The 18,861-nt window shown below is 45.5% G+C and overlaps 1 protein-coding gene across 2 annotated transcripts in view; it reads left to right on the forward strand.

Annotated features, from left to right (window-relative positions):
• PARN (poly(A)-specific ribonuclease) overlaps positions 1-18,861 on the forward strand; it is a 1,047,754-nt gene that overhangs the window by 24,646 nt on the left and 1,004,247 nt on the right. For both annotated transcript variants that reach the window (XM_069647825.1, XM_069647826.1), the window contains exons 2-3: positions 14,184-14,261; positions 14,651-14,730. In XM_069647825.1, coding sequence (XP_069503926.1) covers positions 14,184-14,261; positions 14,651-14,730 — 158 coding nt within the window. The remainder of the gene's footprint in view (positions 1-14,183; positions 14,262-14,650; positions 14,731-18,861) is intronic.

Raw genomic sequence — 18,861 nt, forward strand, 5'->3', positions numbered from 1 at the left:
CAAACATCAGAAGACAATGCATTACTTACCGTAAAAGCATTTCTGATGGTTGTATCTGCTTAGATTCACATGCGCCCACCCTTCCTCCCCGCTCGGATGGAAGGAACATAGACATCCTTTTCTATATTTCTCTCTTTTCTGTACTCACTCACGTCTAGAAGGCTCCCTCAGGGCAGAAAAATACAAACAGAGGGACCTCGACGCGTGAGGGATTGTGGGTACAACGCACGTCACTATAGGGATAGTGTTACAGACACGCTTTGTCGACGTACCCTTTTTCGACTACGAAAAACAAAATGCAATACTCCGCAGTGACCACTGGATGTCGGACCTATGCACAGCATGTGAATCTAAGCAGATACAACCATCAGAAATGCTTTTACGGTAAGTAATGCATTGTCATTCTCCGTAGGTTAGTCACACTTGGTTCTGTCAGGTCTCATCGGTGCTCCTGCAGTTCCATAAGGTTATTCCAAAGTAAGCATTTGCAAGCTTTGTTCAGGATCTCTTGCTTCTTGCGGTTTCTGCATTTAGCTAATGGCAAAATAATAAAAGCAATGACAGCTGTGCCTGTCCTCGAACTATAGAACTGTACGCTCGTGTACTTTGTGTATTCGAGTGTGTTTATGCCCCGAAGCGCGGATGGTTTGTGTGCTCCTTGTCTAACGCTGCTAAATCTTGTCTCTTAACAACGTCAGCAATCATGTCTTCTTGGCGCTTTAATCCTAAACTGTAAATTGAGGTGTCGTTGGTTGCAGCCTGGGGCTCCTCCTACATTGTGGGGTAGATTTGTACCGCACCTGGCCTATAGGGCTGGCTGAGGGGGTACCTCTCGACTTGTCAATCATTGGAACACTGGGACACCGTCCGAAATAGTATGGGCAATCGAGGTGTCTCCTGGCCTTCTTCCGTGTCATGTAACTTCCCCATCCCTCTTCAGTTGCAGTTGCTACATTGGAACTGTAGCCCTTTGAGATTGGCATGCTTTTGTGTTGATTGCCTTCATTTCTTCCACCTGTGCCAGACTCTGTTTGTTATCCAAAACAAAAGTATGCCCATTGTTATTGCTAAGTTTCTTTCTCGCATAGATTATATTGAAGTGGTATCCATGGAGGCTTCTTTTATGGCTGTACCTATTCGACCATGCAACAGTACTCAAATCTTTGCATCAGATTGTTTCAATCAAAACCTGGTCTAATCTGTAAAGAAAACTTTGCATTGCCATGCTCCCGGCCACCTAAGCAAACTGTTTCTGCTTTACAAATGAGCCGGATAAGTAATAATAAGTAATATTTAAAACAATTCAATAACTTCAAAGTAATATTTTAAAATAGCATTTGGACCGTTTTAAAAGTTGTCTGCTTGTCAGGACTCCCACATATTCCCTTTGTTGCATACATTTTCATGGGAATTGGGGTGAGGCAGCCCAGCACAAGTTCTGGTGGTTATCTATTGCAGGAGTTCCAACCTCCCAAATGGCTGTTGCAAATGTTCTCCAATTCCAGATATCAACTGTAAAGAGGTTCCAGTAAAAGGAAATGCATGGGTTTGGGGTGGGGTGGGGTAGAGGTAAGAAGGGGGAAGGTACATGTTTATGTTCACCTGGGAAGAATTAATTAGATTATTTAAAAAAATGTGAACTTTACATCCTTTATTCATCCCATACATTCCCGCCGATCTGGCCACTCTTTGCACATTTAGGCTCAGAGGGTTAAAGGCGCAATGGCTCAACCATTCAAAGTACTTACATGTGTTAGATACAGGTTACTAATTGGCCTGATAGCTGGACCCAAAGTATTATACTGGTTTATAAACCAGGTCCTAGATCTGACCCTAAATCCGGATTTTAGCAATGTTGTTTGTTCTGGTCAAAATGTTTGACTGTGTTGTAAGCAGATTTACAGGATCGATTTATACTAATCAAATACTTCATTTATAGTGAGACAAGTTTGGTTCATCCACTCTGACTAGCATCTTGGCTTTGGTGGCCATCATTGAGGCCAAGTGAAGCTGCTTTTATTGAATTTAGTGCAGCCTTTGACATTGTTTAGTGTAATTTACTATGGATGCAGCTGCATAAGTGAGTCATTCTGCAGGGCCCGCTGAAGAATGATGGCTTTTCATTGTAATACTACTGTGGATTTAACATTGGACCTTAACGGTAGCTTAACTGAATCAATTGACGTATCCAGGCCCTAAAACTAGGCAGTGCGTTTGCCCCAACGCTTTTTAATGTGTATCTGGCTGATTTGTCTACAAAATTAGAAACCAGCTGCTCACCCGCCGTGGTTGGGTATTCTAAGATCCAATGGCTGGGTTAGGCATAAGACTTCATTATATTGGACGTCACTCGTAACGGTCTACAAGCGCATCTAGAATTACTTTTGTCCTATGCCACGGAGCGTGGCTTGGTCATTAAGTTTAAGAAGCCCAAAATTGATATTTAATTCATGTCTTATTGAAGTAGAAGTGTGACCAATATATTAATGTTGAATGGCCAGCAGATCACTGTTGTCCCGAACTATAATTATCTGGGAGTTCTGATTAACCTTGATTTGAGTTGACATAACTGTCAAGCAGAAGGCTCCTCAACACCTAGCTGCGATAGTTTTCTTTTCAAAATTGTGGCTTTACCTTAAACCGCTTATTGATCTCTATAAAATGAGAATTTTTGCAGCCATGTTATATGGCGTGGAAATACTGAGGCCCCCCAAAATGTCAGAACTTTGTATGAATACCATGTTTGAGCTTCCTAAAGGTATTCGCAGAATTTCTGTATGCTGGGCATTTGTTAGGCTCTACTCGTTAACTCTTCAACCCCGTGTGAATTTATATTTGAAATTAATTCATGCCACCCTCCACAGCTTGATTTATTCTATTGGCCAGAGTAATTCGGCTAAATCGCTTTTTTAAAGTGATTGACTGCGGATCATTTGCTGAAGGATGGCCAGTATTGGTGTAAGTGTCTGAAAGTAATATGGTTCATGAATCGGTCAATGTGGTGAAATTGCATATTAAAAAGCAATAAGGGCACTGGCTTATGAGCAAAACAGGGTGGATCCTAGGTACTAAAAGGCATAGCATGGAATACCTCCAGGCATATGGTGCCTAGATATATAACTGAATTTCCAAGCCCACATATTAGATACCATCATATAGAATTGAAATGTAATGCTGCGAGTACCATAGAGCTTATTGGGGCTTTAAAAATGTATAGCAGTTTAGGAACCTGTTGCTTATGTCTGTGCAATCAAGACTGAGACCTTTTTATATAGTGCCATGAGTTTGATCTGATAAGTAAAACCTCGTTGTGACATGATAGTTACTGGAGAGCATCTGTGTGCATGATTTTCCAGTGATCTCAAATGTTACGTTTTTCTGGTGTGATATTACAAAAACGTTGGAATAAGGGGGAGCTAATTAACTATATTTGGATTTGTATACACTGTTAATCCTTTTAAGGAAGAACCTAACTTGTAGTTGGTTATGTATAAAAAGCTATGTATTTTTAGCTGTATATTAACATATATATATATATATACTTTTGACGATCAGGTTAAAGGTATCCCGTCAAATTATTTCCATGTGTCAGATACTGGTTGCTTGTTGGCCAGTAGCCCTCTACTCGGTCATAATGATTCTTGTTTTAAAATTGAACTTCTCACATCTGGAGCTTTCCTCTCCAGCACGATCCAGAGGCTAAATGTGGACTAGCAGTGTGAGTGGACCTGGGTTGATGAGAACAACCCTAAGAGCTGCAATGCTGTCTCCTCCCACCACACCAGCTGTCAATGTTGCCCCATGTCGTGTCGCCGATAGTTACTAATAGTCACAGATGGGGTAATTAATCTCTAGATATCGTCTGCCCATGTGTTTGGGAGGCCTGGGAGAGTGCTCAACTGTCCTATAGAGGGCACTGCACTATAGCACCATAACACAAGCATACATACGGGCACTGAAGGTAGATCAATAGACAGTTATCTGGAAATGGTATAATTACTCGCCTTTACTTTTCTGGCACAGTATTTGTAAGGAGAATTGCAGCATCTTTCTTTGAACAGTATTCTTCATTACAGCATTTCCAAAAGGCATTGTTTCTTTGCGCACTGTTATGATGGGCCTTTTTTGACCGAGTATTCCCATTTCACTAGCGCAGCATACAGTAATGCTTTTAAGATGAATTGTTACTTATAAGTGCCTCTTCAAATCACTGAAGCTAAGTATCTAGGTGGAGCTGTGAGGGCAAGCTGAGGATGGGCTTTTATGTGTGGGTTTCCTATTTTTTTTTTTTGTTGGGAGTGTTCACCTGTTTTTATGGCGTAAAAGTGGCCATGTGCATATTACTTGTAGGGCAGAATGTAATGTTACTGAGACTATTGGCATTTTGGATCCATCTTGGCACTTGGTTCTGCAAGAGACTTTGGTATAGAGTGGGGGATTTCTGAGAGCAGGTGGCAAGGCAAGATTCGACTTCATTTGTTGAGTGCACATTCAGAAATATCCACGGTCTGTGTCCCGCTGAGCTTTTGGGTGAGTTGGACACTCAGGATTTGTTGCCGTATGGGCTCCACCCAGTTGTATTATCTATTTTACATTAAGATTAATCCTACAAGCATGCATAAGTGTGGAGATGTAATGTGGTGGAGGTATAGGTCAGATAATCGTGGTGATTCTGTAAGCAATGAGGGGGCATGCTGTCCTGTGTCTGTCTTGGTTGATGTACGTGGAAGGAGGAGCAGAACTGTGTTCATGAATTTGTGAATGGGTGGGGAGGTTGAGTCCAGGTCAGGGGTGATAGGTTCCGTTGGGCCATGTAAGATTCAGGTCAGTCCAAGTTTCCTTCATGAGCTTGCCATAAATGTTTGTATCTGTAGTTCATAGGTATATGGTTGTTTTGTTGAGATCTCCCATACTTATTTATTCTTCTTTGCCACGTTTCTGAGCATTCTGATGTTATTGACGTGTGTGTCTTTCGTTCCTCTAGGTCTAGAGGGGGTTAATAATGCCCATGTTGAGGATGTTATCCTAGGCGCTTGGTACTGTGGATTGACCATGAAATTAGCGTGAAGGACGTTTTTGGTACATCCTCAGTCATCGCCAGATGAGAATTTGGGTTCCAGGTGATGGGTATCTGGGCTGCCATCTGTTATCCATTTTGTGTTTTTCAACTGGGCTGTTCCTGCAAGCACAGCAGACGCTAAAGTCAAGCCTGTCCCTGACATAGAGAGGCCATGGACAGAACCACTGCTTTTATATCCATGGCGAATCCACTGCCTTTTTCATCATGTACTACTGCTTTGCTACAACTTGCGCCAGCTAATACAAGCTTTCCTGTGGGCTTTCACGTTAGCCTGGAGGCAAGGGGGGGGGAGGGATTTTGTTACCCGATCGGTTGAAACGCCCCCTTATTTAATGCACGCTCATTTGTTTTATATGCTGCCGACTGCTCCGATCTTCGTGACTATGAACCGGACATAGTATATGTAACTGAAACCCGGTTTCGGGATTTATCGAGCCTGTGTGTGGTCCAAGCCCTCCCTGCTGGATATGAATTCCTTTGTTGGAATCGATCCACCACTCCTGCTGGTGCGGCCTTGCTTTTATTTTTAATACATTGATAACTGGCATGGTTATGCCTTTGACTCCTTCCCTTAGTAGGGAAGCTTTCTTAATTTGTGTTTTTGATTTCGGCCCCCACTGCATATTATTTTCTTAGTTTACCGTCTCCCTTGGAACCGGCCTCACTTTTGATTTGGCCTTTTTAGAACGTGTAGCTGACCTACCCGCTATACTAACCTATTGATAGCTGGTGATTTTAATGTTAAGGTGAATGTCCTTTCTGATATTGGCCACTCGTTTTTTTTCCTGCTATCTGTAATCTGGACGCTCCACAGCTTGGAGCCCACACACTATCTTGGTACCACTCTCGCTTTAATTGTTTCATCTACCCCGCTGGTACAAATGTACTCTGCCTTTTCCGTGCCTCAGGCCGACCAATTGCAGCACAAATGGCGTGCAGTGGAGGTGGCTACGATCTTGGCACAGATCATTGAGCACAGATTGAGTGCTGTATGCCGCCACAGCACACTGATCTGTTGAAGCTCTCGTTTTTCTTTACACAGCTAATTCTCTTGCCCTAAAGCACGTACTCTTCCTTCTGAGAAGTGGTTTAATGGACACCGCAAGGAGCTTCGTCTCCACCGCAGGCAAATGGAACGTCAGTGGCGATGGGCATACTGTCTTGCCGCTACAATTGCTTTTCAGCAAGCACCGTTCCCTACCATAGGGTCCTCTTTAAAGCTAAACTGGACTTTTTTACTAATAAGGTCAGCTCTCAATCAGCCAAAAGATCTATTTATTTTGGTATGGTCACTCTGATAGTACAGTTGCAACTGATGTAGATTCTCCATCACAGGCACTTTGCGATTAGTACTTGACCTGTCTACTGCCTTTGATACAATTGAGTATTCTATCCTCCTTGATCGTCTGGCGCAGGCAGGTATTTCCGGATCAGTGCTGTCCTGATTCCAGTCCTATTAGTCGGACCGCGTCCAGTTGCTCTCTTTGGTTTCCTATCGCTGATCTGCAGTTCCAGTGAGCTGTAGTGTCCCTTAAGGCTTCGCTGTTTTCCCCAATTTTTTTATGTATATGTTCAACCGCTTGCCAAGCTAATCTAGTCATACAGCTTCCAGTGCTATTTCTACGCTAATGACACTCAGATCATCGTCCGGCTAGACTTTTCTCTTCAGGACGTAGCGCTTCAGCTTAGGATGTGCCTGGAATCCGTTGGCAGATGGATGAGCAATAATTGGCTCAAGCTTAATGGGGATAAGACTGAGGTGCTAGTAGTGGGCCCTCCCTCCGCTACTTCTTATTGGTGGTCCTCGTGTTGGTCCCCTTCCTAAGCCTGTTTTCTAGTCAAAGATGTTGGTTTTAAGATCTCAGCATCCTTGTCACTGAAACCTCAGATTAATGCTGTTTGCCAATCTGGGCACTTTTAAATTGAAAGTCCTTTGTTAGGACCTTCCTTTTATATTGGAATCTATGCCGGCCCCTGTGATCACCTGGTTGCTTTTCGGTACCTTGGTCTACGGCAATTCCCTCTATCTTGCACAGCCTGCATATTTGATCAAGCACCTTCAGATTCTTCAGAACCTGGCAGCTAGTTGTTCGATCTTACAGAGCATGTTCCACCTCTTTTACGCTGGCTGCCTGTACGGAGCGGGATTTAGTTTGTCTCTTTTGCTTGTTCCATTGGGCCTTTTTATTGCTCAATCTTCAATCCAAATTCTGTTCTCATCTTCCTTCCCATACTCGGCATTCTCAAGATGCACTTCTCCTTCTAGAGCCACGGTATCAGCAGTAAAGACTGGGTGGCCTTGCGTTCTCCGTTGCTGCAGCGACCTGCTGGAATTTGCTACCTCACTCTCTCTGTGCGACGGAACACAATCTCCAATTTCGTCGACTACTAAAAACACATCTGTTCTAGGATGACTTTTCTATGTTGTATCTGCCTTGGGTATAGTTAGCACCAAGTTGCCTTTAGGTGTAAGTTGCGCTCTACAAAAAACATGCATGCTGTTCATTTATTAGTTGTCAAGGATCCATTACAACTTCATAGGAGTTGTCTGTCGAGGTGTATTCCTTAAGGTTTGGAAAAGCACAGAAGTTTCAGCAATTTCTGAAAGACCCAGCTGGTGGTTTTTTTTTTTTAATTTGTTTTTTTAAATTATTTGGGGGAATCTACGAACACGACATTCTTGGTGGTAAGCTTTTCTCTGTACAGTGTTTCTTTAAGCCAATCTTGTTTGTTTCTGGCAGTCTTTGTTTTCCACGGCGTTCGTGTTCAGTGGGTTGGGTAGGTTAAGTGACATTTGCAGAGATCTAAGAGTAATCAGCAGGTTAGATCTAAGTGCCAAAATACAATTCTGTATGGTGTGTATTATACAAATGTTGATTACTGTAAATTATTAATGAAGATTCTTCTTGCCTTAACCTTAGCACGCATTATTTCTGATGGGAACGTCAACAAGACTGTTGGAGTAGTAAGCGTTTGCTGTTGGAGGATTTGCCCTTTAACAGATGCTGCGAGAAATTGTCAGGAACTAAAGTTATGAATGCCTGGGCACTTCGTTTTTGAAAAGTATTCTCAAATTTGTCTTAGAAATGTATAATTTTTCTACTATTATGAATCTAAACTATCTTTAGAATATCAATTAAACCCCCTTTTTTGAAAAATATTATAGATTTGGAGACTTAAGCTTGGCCAATCGAAGGCTGATGGAGATCCTGGGTGTTAGACTGCACTGCCGAATGTCTTGGTTAGCAGCCATTTTAAGGCCAGGCATTTGCTGTAGTTTGTAGCTCCGGCTTGCTTTATGGCCAGATTAAAGTAGACCATCTCCTGGTTCGCCAAGACTCTGACAACCCAAATATTTTCTTTTAGGCAAGTCAAAACTGTTAGCGTTGCCAGTACTCATCCGGCAGCAGCCTCGCTAGTAGGGCAGGAGCCCTCACTGCTGCATCACGGCCTGGAGGAACGGCCATCTTCGAAGCGCACGACGGCACTCGCGGCACCCCTGCATCAGCCCAGCCCATCCGGGTAAGAAGCAGCACACAAGGACCCTTAGCACTACTACTGTGCCCCTGCATTGCCTTAATTCGGCATCGTACCCGACATTGCTCCACGAGGAGAGCTTCCAAAATGGTGGCCGCAACGTTGTGTACACGTTGCCTGGTTACTGAGTCAGCCTTGATTGGCTGATCGTCCCATTTCTTCGGCTACGCGAAACCGGAAGGCGTTAGCCAGCCTCCCCAACTAAGGCCACCCACATAAGGCTATCTTCTGCCTTAGCCTGCCTACAGCCCCACTCATCTGGCAGCAGCCTCGCTAGTAGGGCAGGAGCCCTCACTGCTGCATCACGGCCTGGAGGAACGGCCATCTTCGAAGCGCACGACGGCACTCGCGGCACCCCTGCATCAGCCCAGCCCATCCGGGTAAGAAGCAGCACATAAGGACCCTTAGCACTACTACTGTGCCCCTGCATTGCCTTAATTCGGCATCGTACCCGACATTGCTCCACGAGGAGAGCTTCCAAAATGGTGGCCGCAACGTTGTGTACACGTTGCCTGGTTACTGAGTCAGCCCTGATTGGCTGATCGTCCCATTTCTTAGGCTACGCGAAACCGGAAGGCGTTAGCCAGCCTCCCCAACTAAGGCCACCCACATAAGGCTATCTTCTGCCTTAGCCTGCCTTCGCCGGCATGAGCCAGTGAGAATGCTAGTTTGCCCAGCCACAAACGCACCGGTAAGAAACCCCCTCCAACGTTGCATCTTGACGATGCGTCCAACCTAATAGCGCATCAACAGACACCTGATTTCTAACTCCTGCCTGCTTACCGCATGCCTGCCTGTGTTATTGCTTTAGTCGTGCTTCCGTCCATCGTGAGCTACCTGCATGCTAGTGTAGAGGAGTATCCTCACCCGTACGCACTAGATTTGCACCTTTGACGGCACGCCCGAGTCATGTCACTACTGCCTATGCTCTACTAGTCCACATGCTCTTACAAAGGTTTTACAGGGCCACAACCACAATCGACTGAACCCTGAATTTGACTACCGGTGAATTGTGATTGCCTAAGACCGATCTGCAACTCAAATAGACACTTCCTGTAATTGATTGCAGTCATAAACAAGCCTGTTCCTGCCTGTACTGATGCCGTTAAACTCAGTCGGCGCCATCCAGAGATCACCATATTTAACCTATATTGATCTACCATGTACTGATGTATCTATGCTTAGTTGTGCCTAGCCCTAGGAGAGCCCTCGCTGGTCTATTGCATTTAGCCTACGCTAACCTCCTAATTGCTGATGTATCTATGCTTAGTTGTGCCTAGCCCTAGGTGAGCCCTCGCTGGTCTATTGCATTTAGCCTACGCTAACCTCCTAATTGCTGATGTATCTATGCTTAGTTGTGCGTAGCCTTAGGTGAGCCCTAACTATTGATGTATCTGTGTTTAGCTGCTCCTAGCCCTAGGTGAGCCCTCGCTGGACTACTGCATTCAGCCTACTCTAACTTCCTAATGCACCTGTGCTCAATAGTCTATTCACTGACGCACCTGTGCCTGGTCACTCCTAGCTCTGCATAGTCATTTGCTGCGACACCGCCTTTATCGCACATACTACACTCTGCCAATATCACCACACCGTGACTCGTTATGTTGCTGCACCTTTACTCTATCGGCTACCTCACTGCACCCTGGACCACAGTTACTCTCCTGAGTGGTCCTGTGCTAAGTGCCTTACTACTGCCACATTTAACTTATACGACTAAGGTGGCTCACACCTCTACCATGCCTCCTGACCTGACCCCTGTTTCGGAGCCATCAGTCCATTACCCCACTACACCTACTGCACTCCCTTCACCAAGTTGTACCCAAATGCTCAACCTACTGCACAACACTAATCCCTACCGCAACTACCCTGTCTTATGGCTACAACACTTTGCCACTAAACCCACACCTAACCAACCTTGCCCGCTATATCTGAGAAATCTCAGACTTAGATCCAGATTCCTGTACGTACCTAAACGTCAACTCACCACCCACACCAACCAATCCAACACCAGCCAATCCCAGCTTGCGCAGACCCACCTGACAGACTTAAGTCACCGGCCAAAAATAAGGGGTGCTCTCATCAATGCCAGATCCCTCACGGCCCATGCCCTGGATATCGCTGATCTCATTACCACACAAAATCTCGACTTCATCGCCATTACGGAAACGTGGCTTCACGCAGCCTCTGGCCTTTTACTGGCACTTGCAATTCCGAACGGATACTCCATTATCAGAAATGACCGCAACTCCAACCTCTCCAGAGGTGGCGGAGTCGCATTCATCCACAAAGATGACATCAACATAAGACTGATCCCTTACACACAACTCTGCTCTGCGGAGTCCATTTCAGTCAAACTCTCTTTCCCACAACAGCACAGCTACCTTGCACCTCATTTATAGACCTCCGGGTCCACTTGGTACCTTTTCTAATGACATATCTACCACCTTGGCAGACAATACTAAACCTAACTCCCAAGTTCTACTCCTGGGTGACCTCAACCTCGGATTACTAGACCCTAATGATTCTCATGCTAGTGAGATTGCCAGCAATATCTCATCGCATCCTCGAACCTACCCATTCCAAAGGGAGGACGCTTGATTGGATTGCTGACTTAAACTGTAACACGCACATCATCTCTAATGACCCGTGCGCCTGGTCCGACCACCACATAATCATTTTTGACATACCTACCATAGATTCCCACATCAAACCCATCATTGCGCCATCCATTCCTACCAGAAACAAAAAGGATATCACCAAGGCCACTACCATAGATTCCCACATCAAACCCATCATTGCGCCATCCATTCCTACCAGAAACAAAAAGGATATCACCAAGGCCAAACTTATTCCCTTGATCCTGCCCACTCTCAATAATCCTGCCCTTTCATCAGACGACCCAACGGTCATGGTGGACATCTTCAATCAAACCATGCTCAAAGCTATCAACACTATAGCACCCTTCAAAACTAGGAAACCAAAACAGCGTGCACATCTCAACTCTTGGTTCACGCCTTACCTTAGAACACTCCGCAAAGCGGAGCGCTGAAGCACTTTGGAAAAGCATACCTAGCGAGAAAAACAAAGACAACCTCTTTTTAGCAACCCTTAATTACAAGGAGGCAATCCTACTAGCCAAAAAAGAGACCTACAATCAACGCATCTCTCAGGCGGAATCCAACACCAAGGAGCTATTCAAAATTCTTAAGGAATTAGAAAACCCTTCCTCCACCCCGGATAACTGCAATAAAGACAGCACCTAGTGCGAAAACATTCAAAAAGCCCTCCTTAATAAAATATTCACATTACAGGCCAAAATTAATATTAAACAAAACTGCCTACAAAACTGCCTACAAAATAGCAACTTGCCTTCCACTAAACCTAGAAACCCACCAATCACACACACCCCTTTTAGCTTCACCCCTCTCACCACCAACGAGGTGGAAAGCATCATCAGCAAAATGAAACCTTCCAATTGTCCAGGTGACTCTTGTCCCGCACCTATCATCAAGGAATCTGCACATGAGCTATCAATTCCTCATTCCACTCGGGCATTGTTCCCGATAATCTTAAAGACGCCTGGGTCATCCCTCTGCTGAAAAAACCTAAACTGGACCCTAGTATCCCCACCAATTACAGACCAATCACCACGGTCCCCTTCTTGAAAATTCTGGACAGGGCTGCGTACTTACAAATTCAAAAATATTTAGACAACAACAACTTGCTTGGCACAAGACAATCTGGTTTCCGTCCCAAACATGGGACTGAAACAGCACTACTAGATTTGAAAACCCAAATGGAGGACCTAAAAGATAATGGCAAATTAGCCCTACTATTACTCCTAGACCTATCGGCAGCTTTTGACCTGGTCAACCATGAAAGCCTCTGTCGCCACTTGTAGTCTGCCGTCCACTTCTCTACTAAAGCTACCAAATGGATCAGCTCCTTCTTGGACAATAGACAAATGAGGGTAGTCTCACCCACAGCGGTTGCAGAACCTTCTCCGGTCCCTTGCGTGGTACCCCAGGGCTCATGCACCTCACCTACTTTATATAATGTCTTCACTAAACCACTGTTTGATGTCCTTGATTATCTGGGTGTCACCTACACCAATTACGCCGATGACACCCAGATACTCATCCCAATCACAGGAGACTACTTAGCGGATACAAAAGCCTTGAATGACATTTATCAAGTCATCCAAGCTTGGATGGCCCAGCATGAGCTTTGTTTTAACGACGATAAGACGGAGCTCCTCATCCTGGGATCCCAACAATGACTGAACAGACTTGACACCGCTTTCAAGAAGTTCATTATTGATGGTAACACTATCAAAGTCTCATCTGACACCAAAACTTTAGGAATTTACCTTGACTCCACCCTATCCCTCAATAGACAAGCCAATTCAGTTGTCTCGGCTTCTGCCCACACATGTAAGCTTATCACAGCTTGTCGCCCCTTCCTTACCACACAACTGTACGATCCTAGCCAGGACACTGGTTATGTCCAAACTAGATTATTGTAATGCCCTATATCTTGGGACCAGCCAACATAACCTGAACAAGCTTCAGGTTACACAGAATAATGCAATCAGAGCTGCCCTCAACATCTCCAGATCCGCTCACATCTCCGAGACTGAAGTTTACACTGGCTATCAGTGACACAAAGAATTGCGCTGAAATCGCTCACGCTCACATACAAATGCCTGAACAACCAGGCCCCTACCTACCTCGCCACGCTCTTCTCGCACTACACTCCTACCCGTCTACTCAGATCTGCTCAAGCACATGCTCTGACCATCCCCAGATACAAACTGCAGAAAGCTGGGGGAAGCAGCTTCCCGGTCCTTGCCTCCAAACTCTGGAACTCCAATCCCGCAACTATTAGATCCATACACTCCCCAACCATTTTCAAACAAAGAACCAAATTATGGTTAGTGTCTAATGTTGTCTAAACAACCAATGTATTACAGGCTCATATTCTACCTCTGCTTGTATATCTCCTCGCTACCTGTTAATATTGCAATGTGCACTTTGCATTAACAACTTATACTCTGACTGTAAATAATCCTGTACATTATACTGTTTCTATGCCATGTTGTAACTTGTACTGTAAATTTACACTCTGTACTGTAAATTTACACCCTGTGCCAAGATATGCGCCCGGTTGCCCTTGGGCCTGGCTGCGCTATATAAATAAATAAAATACAAATACTTGTAGAAATGCCATCTTTCCGTGAAACAAGAACGGCCTAGTGGTGATAAATTGGCCACGAATATCATTTAACTCCAATCTTCTCATATTTGCTGAATACAGTAACAATTATGCTCTGGTTGTGGTTTTCTGAAGCAGCATTAACCTTGTACTTTTGGAGGTTCCTAGCAGATGCTTAGTTTACCATCCTGTTACTACTCCTATATGTATCAATGCTTTACAATGGAAAGGTGCACGTGATTCATTTTTAAAGTGCGGGAACATAAGGGTTTCCACTCATTGTTTGTGCTCGTTTTACAGTTCTGCATCTAAAGTTCAAATTTAAGTGCTATATTACATTTCTCATTTTTAGATTTTAAGGAGAGTTTACCAAAGGTGTATGCTGCAATTGAAGAAGCAGATTTCTTGGCTATCGATGGGGAATTTTCAGGTATGACTCATACATATGGGAATCTGTAGCCATTTTGAAACCTTAGTAGGTGGCTTGTTGAGGTTGGGAAACCCCCACTAGTGCATTCAAAAAAAGGTATATGTACAAGGAACCCATTGTTACCTAGTACAATGGCTCCTGGAGAAACTATCCATTCTCTAGACCATAATACTTAATGGTATTGGCTTTGCATGTTGACAACTATTACGTGCAAATTAGTAATTAGGCGTAGAACATACAAGAGTAGCTCAACAGAGAATTCCAGGTGTGTCCTAGGTTTGCAACTTAGTTGGAGGTTCAATGCAGAGGGGAGCCCAAGATAAAGTTTGGAATTGGTCGTTTTTTTATTTGGTTGGAATTTGATTTGTGTACCTTTCTAAAAAAAACAGGGATTAGTGATGGACCATCTGTCAGTGCGTTAACAAATGGTTGGGACACTCCAGAGGAGCGCTACCAGAAGCTGAAAAAGGTATGTTTAACCTATATATGGTTTGTTGGGGACTATTGGCATGTCTGTTGGATGTTTATTTTAACAGCATAGCATGAAGGGTAATTACTAGGGCAATGTGATTGTAAACATTTTAAAAAAAGAATGGAATAAATGTAACTTCTTTTGATTTATTTCATATACCCTTTGTCAGCCGTGTGAGATTTTATAGTCATGTTTTTTTATTCCTCTGTTTGAGTTTGTACAACAAACATGAACATAGCATTCAAATGAAAATTATAACGGTAATGAGAAAAATGGGAGGCAGCCGGGTCAGAGGAGACATCAAATATATCGAAGAAGAATCAAACGATCTGGCAGCTCTGAGTCCAGCGGGTGTCAGAGGGGATGGAGGGGGGGGGGGGGTCAGGCCTCGGTACACCTCCAGCCATTTCCCCCATATTTTCTGGAATTTCCGAGGGCAGCCCCTCGCATTGTAGATGGTGTACATAGATGCGCACCTGCTTACTTCGTTGATCCACCGGTTCAGGCATATTGGTTCTGCCGAGCCCCAAGTTGCAGCAACCAGCAGTTTCCCTGCTCCTAAAGCCACCGCTAGGAATGGTTTTTCATATTTGGTGAGGTCCACTTCTCCTCAGATTCCCAGGAGTGTCATTGTGGGGTCTTTTGGAATTGTGGACCCTATTATTGTGGAGATATTATTGGTGCATTCGTCCTAGAAGGATTGTAGCACATTGCAGTCCCAGATCATATGAAAGAGGGTGCCTATTCCCCGTTTACATCAGAGATGGGTCTCTTCCCCAGTCTCCCCCCCCCACCCCCACCATTCGGCAAGAGCTGTCCGAGGGTAATGGGAGCGATGGAGTATTCTGAGTTCTATCAGTCTCAGTTTAGCATCAATGCCCATCTCTCAGGGGAACATCAATGCATCTACCCAGTCCTCCGGTTACAGTCTGCCCAAGTCACTTTCCCATTCCCCTTCAGTTTAGTGAGTTCCTTGGTTCCGAAAGAGTTAAGGGCTTGGTAGAGTGTGGAGGTGACCTTGGATGTGATACGTTCCGGTTAGAACGTTAGTCTCCAGGGGGGAACAAGGCGGTACAGCAGCTATGTCGGGCAACTGGGTATTTATGGCATGAGCGAGTTGTGCGTGTCGCAACCGGTCCATGGGCTGCAAACCAAACTTTTCATTCAGGATTTCAAACTCTAATAAGCATCCCCCCGGGATTACATGTGCTAGTGTGCGTATTCCTCGATTGTCCCAGTTCCCAAAGCAACCCATTCTTGTATTTCTGCGAGGTGCACATTGTACCACAAGGGCTGGGCTAGCGTTGGCTTTGCTCCCCAGCCTATGTTTATGTGCCTCCTTCCAAGTGTGACAGGTATGGAGTGAGATTCTTGGTAGTCCTGACACTCGTCCGTTGTCAGCATACAGAGCCTGGAGGGGTGATATGGGGTGCATAGCCTCTATCTCAATGCAGATGTGTGGCGTCACTGTGTAGCCATTGGTTTACCACCCCCGTCTGGGCTGCTAAGTAATATGTGGGAATGCATGGCAGTACAATGCCTCCTTCCCATGCTGAGCGCTGCAGTGTTGAGAGCGATTCTGGGTTGCCCGCCTCCAACACCCTCCGAAGCAATGTGCATAGGTACTTGTCTATTAGTGCAAAGGTTTCAAGGGGAATGGGGAGTGGAGCATTTTGCAGGACGTACAGGAGTCTCGAGAGTGTCATCATCTTGAACAATGTTGCCTTACACATTAATGATAGTGGGAGAGATTGCCAGTGAGAGACGTCCCTATCAAATCTGTCTAGTACAGGTTGTAGGTTGAGCTGGAGGAACTTATCCAGGGTTGGCCTAATACGTATACCCAAATATGTGAAGTCCAAAATGGAAACATGGTAAGGACAGGGTTCGGGGATTGCGGCGTCGCCTCCCTGAATCGGGAAGTGCATCATTTTTTTGGTTGTTCACTCTTAGGCCCGCAAAGGTTTGCTATTCCCTAAGAGTGTGGGACACGATCGGGCAGGAGATTGCAGGGTTGCTAAGGTTAATGAGGAGATCGTCTGCATATAGCGAGAGCCTATCTCCCCCACACCCACCCGGCCTGGCAAATCTAGACCAGTTTGTATCTGTTCTGAGTTTGATTGCTAGTGGGTCGATAGCTAGTAAGAATAGTAGGGGGGAGAAAGGGCAGCCCTGCCTAGTTCCACGGTTAAGTGGGAACAGTCAGGAAGACCTGCCGTTCACTCCCACAGTTGCTTCTGGAGATGCATAGAGAAGCTTAACCCAGGAGATGTAGCCCTGTCCGAAATTCATTCGTCCCATGTTATCCCACAGGGCCTCCCACCCGACTGAGTCAAATGCTTTTTTCAAAATCAACCGCTAGCAAGACTTGGCGGGTGTGGTATCTCCGGGGCCCGGTCAAGAGTGAGTTGGATTCTGCGTAGATTCATATGGGTGGACTTGTTGGGCATGAATCTGCACTGGTCTGGGTGAATGAGGGATTCAATCACCCCAAGTAGTCTATTAGCAAGTACCCGTGCAAGGATTTCTGCCTTTCCGTTAAACAGCGATACGGGCCTGTACGAGGCACAATCTTCCGGGGGTTTCCCTGGTTTAGGAATGACCAGTATGCACGTTCTTCTGAGGTCCAGGGGAAGTACGCCCTGTTCTTTACTGCAAAGAAATATGCAGTGCATATGTCCTGTTGGTGCGCCGCCTAGGCGTTTCCAGGTTTCCTCTGTGAAGCCGTTAGGCACTTGGGTCTTCCCGGTTTGAAGCTGTGCTAGTGCGTCTTGTACCTCATTTTCCGTGATCTGAGTCAAGCAGCTCAGTCTGCTGTGTAGAGAGTCGCAGGATCTCTATCTGGTCAAGAAAATTGGATTGGGCGGGTGTGGGGTCACCTACAGGTGGGGAGTAGAATTGTTCGTAATAGGTGGCAAAGGCCTCCACTATGTTGGAGTCCGCCGTCGGTAGCTCCCCATCGGGCAATCGTATGGCACGCACATTGCCCTTGCTTTGTTAGTGCCTCTCCAGCCAAGCCAGAGTTTTACCTGCCTTATCCCCTCTCATAGATTTGGCTCCAGACCAACCAATTAGTGGTCGGGCATTGTCTAGGGCTATGTTGCTGAAAGCCTCTTGTGCCGTTATCCAGGCCTCTTGAAAGGCCTTGGTTCCCAGCACAAGGTGTTGTTCCTCGTACTCGGACACCGGTCTTTCAGTGTCCACCATCTTCTGGGTGTGACTCCTATGGTAAGCCGACACCAAGGAGATGGCTTCCCCTCGAAGGACCGTTTTGTACGCCTCCCATATCATGATCGGGCAGTCCACGGAGCCCTTGTTTATATCGAAGTATTTCTAGAGTCCCTCCGCAATCTCGGGCAACCCCAGGTAATGTGTTCAGGTGCCAGGTGGCGTCGGGACGGTGACTTGTACTCTTCATGGATATAAGCAAAGCAGAGTGATCCGAGATACCCCTTGCCAAAAACTCAGAGGATCGGAGCGTGTGGGACATATTGCGAGGGATGAAAGCATAGTCAATTCTCGAATGTCTTTTATTCATTAGAATAAAACGAGAACCCAGTGTCGGTAATGTGCAGTGTCCTTCAGATGTCAGACAATCCCAGTGTTTCGGCAAAGGTGTATAGGGCAGTCGGAGTACCCCGGATCCTGTGTCCATTGGTGATCTATCAATATCTCCCTCCATAACTTCGTTAAAATCTCCCCTTGGCCCACAAGTCTGCTTTTTCCTCCAGAAATATTATTTGTAGTTCACTGAGAAGTTTCTTCATGAGTGTGGGGGGAGCGTAAGCCGCAATGAGGCCCCATTGCTCTCCCCACATGTCACAGAGCACCACCACAAACCGGCCTCGGGGATCAGACCGTACTTTCTTGACCTGCAGCAGCACTCATTTATGTATAAGTATCATCGTGCCCCTGGCACCTCTTGAGAATCCGGCCTGGTATGTGTGCGGGTAGTTGGATATTTTGAAGAAGCCACTGCTTGTGCCGATCAAATGGGTTTCTGTGAGGAGGGCTACATCTGGGGAGTATCGATTGAGGTATTGGAGCGCTAATCTGCGTATTCTTGTTTTGTCAAGGTGAGACCAGAGTCCAGGTAGAAACCTAGTGTTTTTACCTCCTTCATCACCT

Source organism: Ambystoma mexicanum, chromosome 2q (assembly GCF_040938575.1).
Source record: "Ambystoma mexicanum isolate Mex_15411 chromosome 2q, UKY_AmexF1_1, whole genome shotgun sequence".
Taxonomy (NCBI): domain Eukaryota; kingdom Metazoa; phylum Chordata; class Amphibia; order Caudata; family Ambystomatidae; genus Ambystoma; species Ambystoma mexicanum.